This window comes from Camelus ferus, chromosome 33 (genome assembly GCF_009834535.1).
Source record: "Camelus ferus isolate YT-003-E chromosome 33, BCGSAC_Cfer_1.0, whole genome shotgun sequence".
NCBI lineage: Eukaryota > Metazoa > Chordata > Mammalia > Artiodactyla > Camelidae > Camelus > Camelus ferus.
Genome location: NC_045728.1, coordinates 12,018,044 through 12,030,866, shown reverse-complemented (window position 1 = coordinate 12,030,866; position 12,823 = coordinate 12,018,044). Strand labels below are relative to the sequence as shown.

At 52.3% G+C, this 12,823-nt stretch overlaps 1 protein-coding gene across 1 annotated transcript; it reads left to right on the top strand.

The window, feature by feature from the left end:
* Positions 1-336: 336 nt before the first annotated feature.
* IL10RA (interleukin 10 receptor subunit alpha) lies at positions 337-12,797 on the top strand. The gene is made up of 7 exons (XM_014551166.2): positions 337-482; positions 2,376-2,490; positions 3,110-3,294; positions 4,191-4,360; positions 4,961-5,111; positions 7,114-7,235; positions 10,163-12,797. Exons 1-7 carry the CDS (start codon positions 416-418, stop codon positions 11,087-11,089), a joined length of 1,737 nt encoding a protein of 578 aa, XP_014406652.2. The 5' UTR covers positions 337-415; the 3' UTR covers positions 11,090-12,797.
* Positions 12,798-12,823: the final 26 nt, after the last annotated feature.

Sequence of the window (12,823 nt, the reverse complement as noted above, 5' to 3'; positions counted from 1 at the left end):
TCTTCTGCACCCACAGGGGCAGGGTTGTCCCTCGCCACCTGCACCCCAACACACACACACACTCTCTCTCTCCAGGCTACCCAGAGGGGCCCTGGGTAGGGGGCGGGTTGGCGAGGAGAGTGGGAGTCGGCCAGGGCCCCGCACCCGCCCCGGCACCGCACACACCCACCCTAGCCCTGCTTCCTCAACGTGGGCCTGCGCTGTCTGCGCTCGGCTGCTGCGCTGGCTCCGGGGCGCAGCGCCTCCGGGGGCGGGGCGTCTCGAGGCCCCGCCCTTCCTACGTCAGCCTCGCTGGGCGCGGGCGAGCGCGGAGCGCCGCCGGAGCATTCAGTAGCAGCCTCGCGTACCGACGGCTGGAGGCACGTACTCCGGCTCCGGCTTCGGCTCTCGCTTCAGAGGATGCTGCGCGCCCAGGATGCTGCCGCGCCTGGTAGTGCCGCTGGCGGCGCTCCTTAGCCTGCGCTTCGTCTCCCGTGCGCATGGTAAGGATCCGGGGTCTAGCCCTGCTCTGCTCTCTCCGCGCCCCTCCACCCCGCTCCCACGCCCTGCATTAAAGTTCTACGTCCCACGGAGAACCCCCATCTGGCTGGCCCTCTCTGGAGAGGGGAACCCATTATCTTCCCCCTCCTGGAATCCCCCTCAATCTGGCAAGCCTCAGGCTCACCCGTTGTGGAAATAGAGGAGGCTGAAATTGATTGGGGGAGTGGGGAGTGTGGATAGAGAAGTTAAATGACCCCCTCCCAACTCACTGTCCACCCACATCGATATGAGTCATAAATTTAGCCATTGCTTTTTTGTTGTTAGTTCATATGATGGGACTACTCGTCCCTCTGGGGAAATACTTTGATCTCAGTTTGACTCTACCTACCCTTAGCTCTCAGATTAATCTGTTTCTGCCCCGTGCCATCTCACCCCCATCTCAGCTCTTTCCCCCTACTACCACCTGTCAGCCACATCTGATCATCCATTCTCCTTCCTTGGATCTTAACGGCACTCCCACTGTCACCTGCCTTCCTCCTGCCTACTGCTACCCCTTAGCTCAGTCTCCTGGAAAGAGGGAATGAAAGGGCAGGGAATTGGAGGGGCCAAGAGCAAAGGCAGGGAGAGCAGAGACTGAAACCGCTTCTACGTGATGCCAGAAAACAAAGTAAAACATGCAGTCAGCCGTTCACATGATTGAGTGCTGAAATGGGGATGTTCCACCCAAACACCACAAAGACCTACTGCATTTTTCACTTTCCATCTACTGTTTTGAAATCGAGACACAGATTTGAGGATCAAAGACAGTATAAGAAAGACAGCAAGGGACAGGGACAGTGTGCTTTCTAAGTGAGAATGACAGAGAAAAGAAGCATTATTAGAAGGATGAGAAGTTAGAGAACAGGGGAATGTCAGATGGAGAGGCAGTAAGGGATAAAGGAGGACAGGAGAGGAACTGACTGTGGCTTTGACCCACCTCATTGCACTTGATGGGCAAGACCCTTAAAGTACGTGTATTTACCTCATTTTTAAAAATAACCCATGTATAGAAATGGAAAGAGGGGAAGGAAGCATACTAAAATGCTTTAAGTGATTGTGTTGGGGCAATTGCTAGAGTGATTAGCAATTCTTTTCCAGCTCTTTGTGGGAATGTCCTCAGCCCAGTCTGTAACCGGGACTGCCTGTCCTCACCCAACCTGAGGCATCTGGCTAGAGTAAAGACCTAAAAGCCAGGGAACGGGGCAAGCACTCAGCTTGGGGTCCTGTGAAGAGAAAGATAGATGCCAACAAGCAGGGCATCTGTGTACCCAAAGAACTCCAGAGAGGGGACCTTGGGCTCGAGTCAGGGCTGGAGTCAGGGTGGGGACCAGGTGTGGGGATGGTGAGCAGACCTTGGGATGGGGCTGGAGCAGGGACTAGCTCTTCTGAGAGCTCACTGCGAACATATCTCAGCCTCAGCCCCTGCCTTCTTGCCTCAGATGCATCAGACCCAGCTTGGCTCTTCTCAGCCAGCACTTCTGCTCCCGATTACTGACAGCACAGGACAGTGCTTTAAGGACAGAGCACAGGCTCTGGGATCAGACACATATGGGTTCTTGGGCTCACTCTACCCCTCACTACCCCTGTTGGCCTTGGGCAAGTCGCTTAACCCCTCTGAGCCTTCATTTCTTCTTAGTAAAATTGGAATAATAAATACCTACCGTAGGACTATTGTGATAATTAAATGGGACAATATATATAAAGTACTTAGCTGAGTGTTCAGCTCAAGGAAAAGTGATCAATAAATGGGAGCTCTTAGAATGCTTGTCACCACTGTCATCGTCATCTCCTCCCTGGGGGGGTGGGGGGGTGGGATCTGCCACCTTTGGTACTGACCCTCTTCTCCCTGGGGACAGAACTGCCCAAGCCTCCATCTGCGTGGTTTGCAGCAGAATTCTTCCACCACGTCCTCCATTGGACACCTATCCCAAATCAGTCTGAAAGTACCTACTATGAAGTGGAGCTCCTGAGGTAAGCAAAAGGGAAGATGGAGAAAGGAGGGAGGTGAGTGAGGGAGTGTAAGTCCATCCGCTTCTACCCCCCTGGCAAGGGGAGATACCTGCCCTGTTACTGAAGTGACACCAGGAAGGACCCTGGCGCATGCCATCAGTTGACCAGTACTGATCAACTCTCACTGATCAACACTGCAGAGCAGTGTGGTGGGAGCTCTGGGATGAGAAAGCCAAAGTGTTGCTTTTTACTCCCAAGATTTTTCCATTTTATTGGAAAAATAGGAAAAGTATCCATAATACAACTGGAGAACAAAGAAGCCCATAGGATGGCAGATGTAGTTGAGAGAAGGAAGGAATTGGGCTGTGTTGCGGAGTGTATCAAGTCTTCCTTGAGGACTTCCAGTAAGAGTGGGATTTGAGCTGATATTCCAGTCTAAGAGTCTTCTAGACCACACAGAAGTTGGTGCAGGTCCCAGAACAAAGGGAGAGCCCCTTACACTTAGATGCCCTGGACTAGATGAGATCCCTTGAGGGCTCTACCATCATGAGAGCTCTCCTCTGGCCTCTTGCTTCCCTCTTAAAGGAGGTAGGTTTAAGCATAAGTTCCCGTCCCAATACCTACACTAATATCTCCCCAGGTATGGAGAAAATCTCTGGAAGCCCATCCCCAACTGTAGCCAGACCCCGATGCTGTCCTGTGATCTCACCATGGCGACCCTGGACCTGTATCACAGCAGTGGTTACCTAGCCAAAGTCCGGGCAGTGAACGGAAGCCAGTGCTCCAACTGGACCCATCCCAAAACCCGCTTCACCATGGATGAAGGTGCTTTTCCTCCCCTGGGCCTTGAACATGGCTTTCAGGGTCCTTTCCAGCCAGAAACTCTAGTCTAGAACTTTTCTCTCTGTTCTCATAGTTCATCATGTCTGCCTGGCTTCCTGGCCAGGGACCTAGTTGCCCAGACAAGCCTGAATCAAGACTTTGGAGAAAGTTTAGATGAAAATAGCCAAATAGTTCAAGGTTAAAAAGGGAACTGGAGTTGTTTCTCCTACAGAAGAGAAGTCTTGGGGTGAGTTGGGGCAGCTGAGTCACGAGCCCAGGTCAGTGCACTTGCAGGGTTCTGGGAGAGGAAGCGAATCCGTAAGCCCTCAGCACAGGGCAGCAGGCAGTAGGCACAATTTGGATCAGGTCTTCCTCCCTTTAGGAATGAATTTAGGGGCCAAGGTCTGAGGCTTTGAAGCAGGGAGTTGCTACTGAAGCAGTTGGAAGTTTCTCTCTGCAGAGATAAGAGGAAAGGATAAGGCCCAGACTCGTTGGAATTCTTTCATTGTGCAGATTGGGACTGACCATCCTCTAAGTGTGTGGCCAGACTGCTCGGCAGAAGTCGGAGCCAGAAGGGTGCTCTCGTAGGTCATAGTCTCCTTAATGCCTGCCCACCAGCCGGTGCTCCGCTGGCTGCAGAAACATTAGCTGAGGAAGGTGTTTAAAATAGATGTTTCCAGGACCCAGCTTCCAAAAGTCAGATTCACCGTGTCTTGAGGAAGCCCAGGCATCTGTATTTTTAACACTCCCCAGGAAATTCATTCTTCTCTCCTGCTCGACTGGGAGTCCTGTAGCCTGGGTTTCAGAGTGATTAAAGCTTGACCCTGGAGGCCAGGCATGGATGGGGTGCCCAGGCCCTCCCCAGCCTGCAGGCCTCATGGGTTTGTCTCCCCACTTAGTGACACTGACAGTTGGCAGCGTGAAGCTGGAGTTGCACAGCGGTGTCATCCGTGGGACGATCCACCCCCCCAGGCCCAGCGTGGCCCCTGCAGGCGACACATACGAAAGCATCTTCCCACACTTCCGCGAGTACACAATTGAGGTTCGCAAGGTACCAGAACCCAGTAAGGTACGGGCTTTCCCCCAGGCCAGCCTTCCCTTTCACCCAGTCTAGAAGTTCCTCTTGTGCACCCCTGGGGAACTTGGCCAGCATAGCAGAGGTCGTCGCAGGGAAGGAGTTGAGATGATGTCAGCCCTCAAACCTCTGCTTCTGCGAGGAGGCAGGCAACGCAGTGCCTCCTAAGTGTCAGGTACCACAGGAGACGTATGACTATTGCTGCCAATCCTCTTGCCCGTGGGTATTTTATTCCATTTTATAGATGGGGAAATGAGGCTCTGAGGGGCTATGTAAATGCCTCACCCCCATAGGTGGGGGATCTGAAATCTGCAGAATCCACCCTCTTTCCTTTTCGCCACAGCTGATCCCAGCCCCTTCTGGGGAGGTCCTCAGTATCTATAAGATACTTCCTTTTCTCTTTTAATACAAAATAAGTCATGGGAGCCTCAGAGATCTTGGGCTGTGTTGAGAATGCAGGGTTTGTTATCTTAAAAAAAAGAACATTGAAGGGGGTTGGCCTAGAGCATCTCTAAGGCCCTTCCAGCTCTCTCGGCTTCTGCGTGCCCTGGAACAAGGGTATTGTGTTTATTGCTATGATTATTTTTGTTTCAGTTACAAGAGAAGAAGGTAAAACAAGAAAACTTCAGCCTCCAAATCCCAGGAGGGCTGGGAGAGTTCTGTGTCAGGGTGAAACCGTCTGTTGGCTCCCGAGTGAATAACGGGAGCTGGTCCAAGGAGGAGTGCATCACGCTAACCCCACAGTGTGAGTTGGTCAGGGCTGCTTTCTGGGTGGGAGGGAGGCAGAGGGGCCTCGCACTTCGGAAGAGCATCCGTTGAGGGCTGCCAATGAGGGGCCCTGGGCTAGGCACTCCCACACACAGCTCTGCATCCTCACACAGCCCTAAGACAGAGCTCCTCTTGTCCCCATTTTAGAGATGCAGGAACTGAGGTTCAGTGCATATGCACAGCTTCCAGGGTGTGGCCACAGAGCCAGGTCTCCCAGTTCTGCGAGTGTTTCCACTGGAGCCTGGCTGCGCTCCCAGGAGCCCCTCCCCAGCCCCCCTCAGTCAACTGTGATGGTTCCTGTTAGTTCCACTCCTCTGCTGTCCTTTCTTAGAGCTGGGGGCATCAAGGGCTTCTCAGAACTCCTTCCCTCCCACTCAGAGGAGGCAGAACTGAGCTGACTTCTCCCCACAGCTGTGGAAGTCAGCAAATACCGTGCCAGGCTCTCAGCCAAGTTCTGGGAAGGGGAGGGAGGGAAGGAAATATGAGATGTGAAGGCTGCGGTCCTGCCTGCAAGGATCTTACAGTCTAGCTGAGAAGACAGTGTGTGCCCAGTAGAAGCTGTAACTAGCAACTTGGGACACCACACATCAGATGCTTGACAAATCATGCCAACGGTCAGTGTGCTGGGAGTGCCCAGTCCAGGGAAAGACCAAAGGGACTCCTTACTTTCCTAGTACATTTCAGTCTCCAGAGGACACGCACGAGCTTATTGCTATTTAAGCCTCACTCTCACTGCAGGAGGGTAAGGTACCATCTGTGTGCCAGGCATCCTTAAGAGCTTTTTCAACATTCACTCACTGGTATAGAAAGTTCTGTGTACAGGTCTAGGTTCAAATCTCAGCTTCACCACTTATGACAGATATGACCTTGGGCAAGTATTTAACCTCTCTGGACCTCAGGATCCTAATCTATAAAAATGGGATGATAACAGTATTTACCTCCTAAGGATGTTATAAGGATCAGAAAACATAGTACAGGAGTTCCCCCTCTCCTTATCTGTTGGGCACACATTGCAAGACCTTCAGTGGATGCCCCAAACCATGGATATATATTATGTTTTTTTCTATACATAACCACCTATGATTAATTTATAAACTAAATTTAAGAGAATTTTAAGAGAATATCTGAATTGCCAGTATCACTACTCTTACACTTTGGGGCCATTATTAAATAAAATAAGGGTTACTTGAACAAAAGCACTGGATGCTACCACAGTTGATCTGATAAGCGAGGCAGCCACTAGGTGACTCACGGGTGGGATTCACTGGACAAAAGGATGATTCATGTCACGGGCGGGAAAGAGCAGGGCAGTGTGAGATTTCATTGTGCTACTCAAAATGGTACACAATTTAACTTATGAATTGCTTATTTCTGGAATTCTTCCATTTAATATTGTTGGACCATAGTTGACGACAGGTCACTGAAACTGCAGAAAGCAAGGCCCCAGATAAGGGGGACTGTTATAAAGGATTTGGTGAGTAAGTGCTATGTACTTCGCAACCATCTATGTGGTAGACACTATCATTTTGCCCATTTTATAGATGGTAAAAGTGAGGCTCAGAGAGGCTGACTAGTTTGTCCACAGTTTCACAGCTAGAAGTGGTAGAGCTGGGATTTGAGGCCAGGTCTGGGTGCTCCCAGAGCCTCCCTTCTTACCTGCTGCACCCTTCTGCCCCACCGCTCTTCTCTGTGCCATCGTTTGAGTTGTGAGTTGTGAGTTGTGTGCAGAGAGCTGGAAGCAGAGTCAGTGTGTCTTACTAGGGAATCCTTCAGGGCAGGTTGCAGAAGGCCAGGCAGGGATACCCAGGAACCCAGACATGACCTCCAGGGTCGTGACCTAAAGGAAGCCCAGGGCAGGTTGTGGGGGGGACACTTGGCCACTCACTGAGTTGCTCCTGAGAGTGGTCACAGGATCCCCAGGGACCGCCCGTCCATGGAACATGGTGCCAGGCCACAAATGCATCTCTCTGGGCCCACAGATTTCACCGTGACCAACCTCAGCATCTTTTTCATCTTCGTCCTGCTGCTGTACGGAACCTTGGCCTACTGCCTGGCCCTCCGGCTGTACGTGCGGCGCGGGAGGAAGCTGCCCACCGTCCTCGTGAGTCTCACAGGGGAGCCCCTGCGCCATCCTTCCTGGCCACACCAGGAGACCGGAAGCGCCCTCCTAAACAGTCCACATCCTCAACTTTGACCTTATCAGAGGCGCCTTTGTCAAGCACTGTGGGAGCCAAGGGAAGACTTGGTTGCCAAGCCCAGTGCTGAGACCGTTGCCTTCTAGTGGCCCAGACAGACCTGAGTACTGAGTAATCCCAACCCCCTACCCATCGTTTTGTTACTGTTTGCTAATAATTGGCCACAGACCAGCCCCTGTACCTCTGAGACAGGTACAGTTATTAACGTCACTTTACAACTGAGGAAACTGAAGCTTAGAGTGATTGTTACCTACAGGGGGACCCATAGCCAGGAAGAGCCAGGGCGGGAGCCCAGCCTCTCCCACCCCTAGAGGCTGGGGATGAGTGCCTAGGAAGAGGGAGACAAAGGGCCGCTGCCAGGGCGGGGGAGAGCAGAGTGGAGACGTGATGCTGAGAGGAGCCCCACCCCCACCCCGCAGAGGAGGCCAGCATCTCTGGCCCTTCCCAGAGGGTCTCCTCTTGCCATGCAGGGCTGACAAATGCTGCATTTGTGGTCAGCTGGCCTCCAAAACTCAATTTGCTGCAGTGAGCATTTCCAAACCTCAGTCCATCTGGCCTGGTGGCCTGGGATTCAGACTGGACCAAAAGTGGCCCCCACAGCTGACGTTACTGCGATGATGGAGGGCTCGGCTTGGAAGGGTGGGTTCCATCAGGGATACAGGGGCCCCAGGGAAGCTCACAGCTGGAAGGGGACCCTCCATGGGGATCTCTTGGAAAAATAAGGAGAGAAACAAAGGCCATCTGAAATTATTTTGAGTAAGAACTCTGGCCTGCACGCAGGGATGGGTCACTAGAAAGCAGAGCAGTGGGATAGGGCTGATCCCAGTACCAGATGGGAGGGTCTTAGTTGGGCTTGAGGAAAGGCATCTAGGAAGGGAGAGGTAGCAACTGAGCTACAGTTACTTAGCACCTACAACATGCAAAATGTGCAGGAAGCAGCTGAGTAATGTAGCCTCCGGTTCCAAGGGGCTTGATCATGGCCTGGTGGCTCCGCCAATGTGTGAACTATTAACTTTAATGCAAACCAGTGAAATAGACATAGATGCAAAATGCCAAAGGAGGTGACAAGCAACTTCTGGGCTTTTTGTTCCTTCTGTACGCTTGGACCACAGAATTGAGTTGTCCTTGAGAGTTTTTTCCTCCTCAAGATAAATACAGCCCAGTTCCCTTCACCTAAGGGTCATGGTCATCACTAACTCTATGAATAACTTACAGCACACAAAGCACCTTCACACGTGTTAGCTTTTTCTCCTTCCTTAGCGGCTGTGATCTGAGGTGTTAATACATCAAAGTAAGTCTTACTGAACAAGTGGGGATTTCAAATCAGCACAGCTGAGTTACCAATTCCAGGTTTGATCTTACGGCTGTGTAACTTTGGGCAAGTCATTTAACTTCTCTGAGGTTCCATTTTCTCCTCTAGGAAATAGAGATAATAATACTTCTTTAGAGAACTACTGGGGAATAAAATTCAACTTACCAAGTGTCTGTTGAGTGCTTTTTATGTACCAGGCACTGTTCTAAGTATGTTGCATGTACTAACCATGACTTGAGGAAGCTGTACTATCTTTATTTCCATTTTATAGAGGGGGAACTAAAGCACAGAGAGGATAAATGATTTGGTTGGTAAACGGCACAGCTGGAATTTGAACCCATGAAGTCTGGCTCCAGAAAACACATCCTTAGTCACCAAGCTATGTGATATCAGTAGGAACCCAAACAGTAAGAGTTGCATTAGAGTCATCACATACAAAGGGAATGAGGGCACATGTACAACACTGAGTCAGTAAGTCAGTCAACAAACCTTAGGAGTGCCTGCTCCGTGTCAGCTCAGTTTAAGCTCTTGGAACAGAGTGGCCAACAAGACCAGACAGCTCCTGTCCTCAAGGAATTTCTATTCTTTTGGGGGTGGGAAGTGAATGTGTGTGTATATGTGAGTGGGAGCACAGAAAACAAACAAACAACTCCAGGAACTAAGTGCTAATCAAAAATAGACTATGTGAAGAAAGTGTCTGGAGCACTGCTTTAACCAAGGGGTTGGGGAAAGCCTCTCTGAGGACATGACATCTGAATTGAGACCTGAATGATAAGGAGGATACAGCCATGCAAAGTGCTAAGAGAAGAGTATTCCATGCAGAGCAAGTAGCATGTGCAAAGGCCCTGAGACTGCACCGCGCCGAGGTGTTCCAGGGCAGAAAGAACACCAATGTGGCTGAGGCCAAAGAGCAATGGGGAGAGAGGTGAAGTGACTTCCCTGGGACTCTTGGCAATTAATGGGGAGCAAGGGCTCCTACAGTGCTGGTTCTGTGCTTGTCCCACAGCCCCACACTGCAGCCACACCGCGTGAGTGCACTCAGGGAGTGGAGAAACTAGCTTGGTGTCTCACATCCAGCATTTTAAAAATGAAGTGAATAGAATATGATAGAATAGGACAGGACAGGACAGGACAGGACAGAACACAATACAGCAGGTCACAGTACACAGGTAGTAAGTGTAAATATTATTTTGTGAAATTGGGTTTGATTATCTAAGAGAGATATTTCTGGGCTATTTATGTACAGGTTCTTATGTAACACGTAAGAATGCTGCCCATCGTTCTGAGCTCTGAGAACACAGGCTTCTTAGGTATCTGGCTAGTCAAACTGAGAATTGCATTAGGAGGAAAACTCAATTCTGAAACAAAACAGAAAGGTGGTGGTGTCATCCAGGCCCTGCTGTCCCCTCTCTGTCAGAGCAAGACCTTGTCTAGCTCCCCTCCTAGACGCGTGGCCTCCCCTGGCCACACTGGGGTGGGGTTCCTGCAGTGACCCTCTCAACTCTGCCCTCTCCTCCCCAGGTCTTCAAAGAGCACGGTCCCTTCAGCTTCACCAGCCAGCTTTCCTGCCCAGAGACCCAGGACACCATCCATCCCCTCGACGAAGAGGCCTTCCCTAAGGTGTCCGCAGAGCTGAGGAACTCGGAGCTGCACGGCAGCACAGACAGTGGCTTTGGCAGTGCCAAGCCATCCCTGCAGACCGATGAGCCCCAGTTCCTCCTCTCTGCCCCCCACCCCCAGGCTGGGGGGACTCTTGGAAAGGGGGCACCCCTGTCACTGGAGAACAGCTGTGGCAGCGGCAGCAGCAGCAGCACAGACAGCGGGATCTGCTTACGGGAGCCCAGCCTGAGTCCTGGCACGGAGCCCAGCTGGGAGCCGCAGGTGGGGAGTGACAGCCCGGACCCGGATGACAGTGGCATTGGCCTGGTCCAAAACTCCAAAAGACAGCCTCAGGATGTGCCAGGTGGCTCAGCTTTAGGCCACGTTAGTCCCCAGGGGCCTGAGGGGCCTGCAGAAGAAGACCCAGCTGCAGGGGCGTTCCAGGGCTACCTGAAGCAGACCAGATGCACAGAGGAGAAGGCAGCCAAGTCAGGCCTCCTGGAAGAAGAGTCCTCTTCAACAGATGGCCTTGGCCCCCAGTTCAGGATGCGCCTAGATACTGAGATGGGCTGGCCTCTACCGGCCCTGGCCAAGGGCTATATGAAACAGGAACCCCCAGAAATGCCTCTTGCTCCCCCCGGGGACCCAGCTGGACCATGGAACCAATCAGTTGAAGAATGGTCACTCCTGAGCTTAACCAGCTGCGGTGAGCACAGAACGTCTGACTGGAGCTTTGCCCATGACCTTGCCCCTAGGGACCCTGTGGCCACCCCAGGCTGTCTCCTGGACAACTTTGACTCAGACATGGGCGCCCTGCCACTGATCTCCAGTCTGCTCACGAATGAGTGACTCAGGCTAAGGGGCTGCGTTTGGTTTCAGCTACACTCTGCCCCGACCAGGAGGAGAGGCCCCGGGAGACAGACGTGAAACACAGGGCCAACCTGTGCACTGTTCTGCAAGCCCAGTGGGACCAGCACTAGCCAGGCCCAGTAGGTGTTCCGGGCAGGAAGAAGCGATCTCACTAAGTTAGCACAGGGTACTTGGATGGCATTGGCCTGGTTTGCCCACTCTGGCAGAACTGAGAAGGGCAGGGCAGAGACCTCCTCCCTCCTTGTCCCTTCCTGTATGGTAAAGGATTATTTGCTCAGGGGAATCATGGGGACTTGGGGAGTCATGGTGAGGCCACCAGGCTGAAGTCAGCTCAGAGAGCCAGGCCTCCCCATTTAGGATGAAGCATGGAGCTTCCGGATGGAGGAAGGATGGAGGGCTGGGAGGATGGAGGTTTCAGGGTCTTGCTTCAGGGGCCATTTCTAGGGGGAAAAGGAGAGAGCAGAGGCCGGAGGGAGCTGAGACCCAGAAGGTCTTCTGGCTCAGAACCCACCCTCTGGGGATGTTTCGTGCCCATCTGCTGACAGCTCCCTCTTTCGAGCAAATAGCACACATCTCCGTGGGACACTTGGAGTGGTCAAGCCACTCACTAGCCTCACCCTGCTGCCCCACCGTCTTGATGACAGTACCAGAGAAACCATGTGAGTTTGTGCTGGTCCAGACTCAGCCCTTCAGGGTCTGAAGTGGCCTCTGAGCTCAGTCACCACCTCATCTGCCCAAGAGGGTCAAGGTTGGGACCTACGCTTGGGTTTGTGGCTAACGTCCAGCTGCAGACCCACAGGACAGGGCCCATGGGCTAGACCCTCTGTTCTCCCAGTAATCAGCTGTGTGACCTTGGACCAGCCATGTCTCAAAGGGCCCCAGGTACCCCATCTGTGAAATAAGGACTCAGTCTCTAAAGGGCCCTCCATGCTGGATGTTAGCCAAGCTGACTTCTGGGATGACATTTCCAACCCCTTCTGCCCCGGGGCTGGGAGGAAGTGGACTGCAGGACCCACGTCTGCACGGAGCCAGCTGCTTTCTCAGGCCGAGGGCTAACAGGTCTAGCTGGAGTCCATGGCATCATGCTGAGAGAGCTGCCGGACCCTGGGCCCGGAAAGGGGGCACTGCTTCCCCACAGGCAGTTCGGAATCTGTCTTCAAAGCCAGTTTACAGTCCATGGGCAGGGAAGCTGGGAGGGGTGACAGGCCTGGGGTGCGCCTCCCTGAGTCATGCCTTGGCCCCATGTCCTCCGGGGCATCCTGGGAACAGACATCAGGCTCAGGGAAGCCAGCCAGAACCCCTTCCACTCTTCCAAGAGGCTTGTAGGTGCCAGTCTGATAACTCCCTCTGGAACCAGGTTTGATGGAGGGTCCCTCTGCATTTCCTAGGAAGGTTTATTTATTTGTTCTGTTCATTTATTTATTGAAGAGGCCACGTAGTATAGTGAAAGAATTCTGGATATTTCCAGGGCCTAGGAGTTCTAATTCCAATTTCAGTTTCTAGCTATGTGACCTTGGGAAAGTCACTTTTCCTCATCTGTGAAATCAGAAAATGTTGCCTGACTCGTTTCATTCATAGTGATGTGAGGTTCCACTAAGGACGTGGATGTGAATGTGCCTTGAACACAAAGCTCTGTAAATGAGTGGTGTGTATTTTTCCTCCCAATAAAGTGTCAGGACCACAGGAATCTTGTGAAACCGGTCAGATTTCTGA

Bases quoted from the DNA above. Each gene is read 5' to 3' on its own strand.
- IL10RA (XM_014551166.2), top strand. From the start codon at position 416: ATGCTGCCGCGCCTGGTAGTGCCGCTGGCGGCGCTCCTTAGCCTGCGC. The intron at 2,491-3,109 runs GTAAGCAAAAGG...ATATCTCCCCAG, and splicing joins TATGAAGTGGAGCTCCTGAG to GTATGGAGAAAATCTCTGGA. The intron at 4,361-4,960 runs GTACGGGCTTTC...TTTTTGTTTCAG, and splicing joins AGGTACCAGAACCCAGTAAG to TTACAAGAGAAGAAGGTAAA.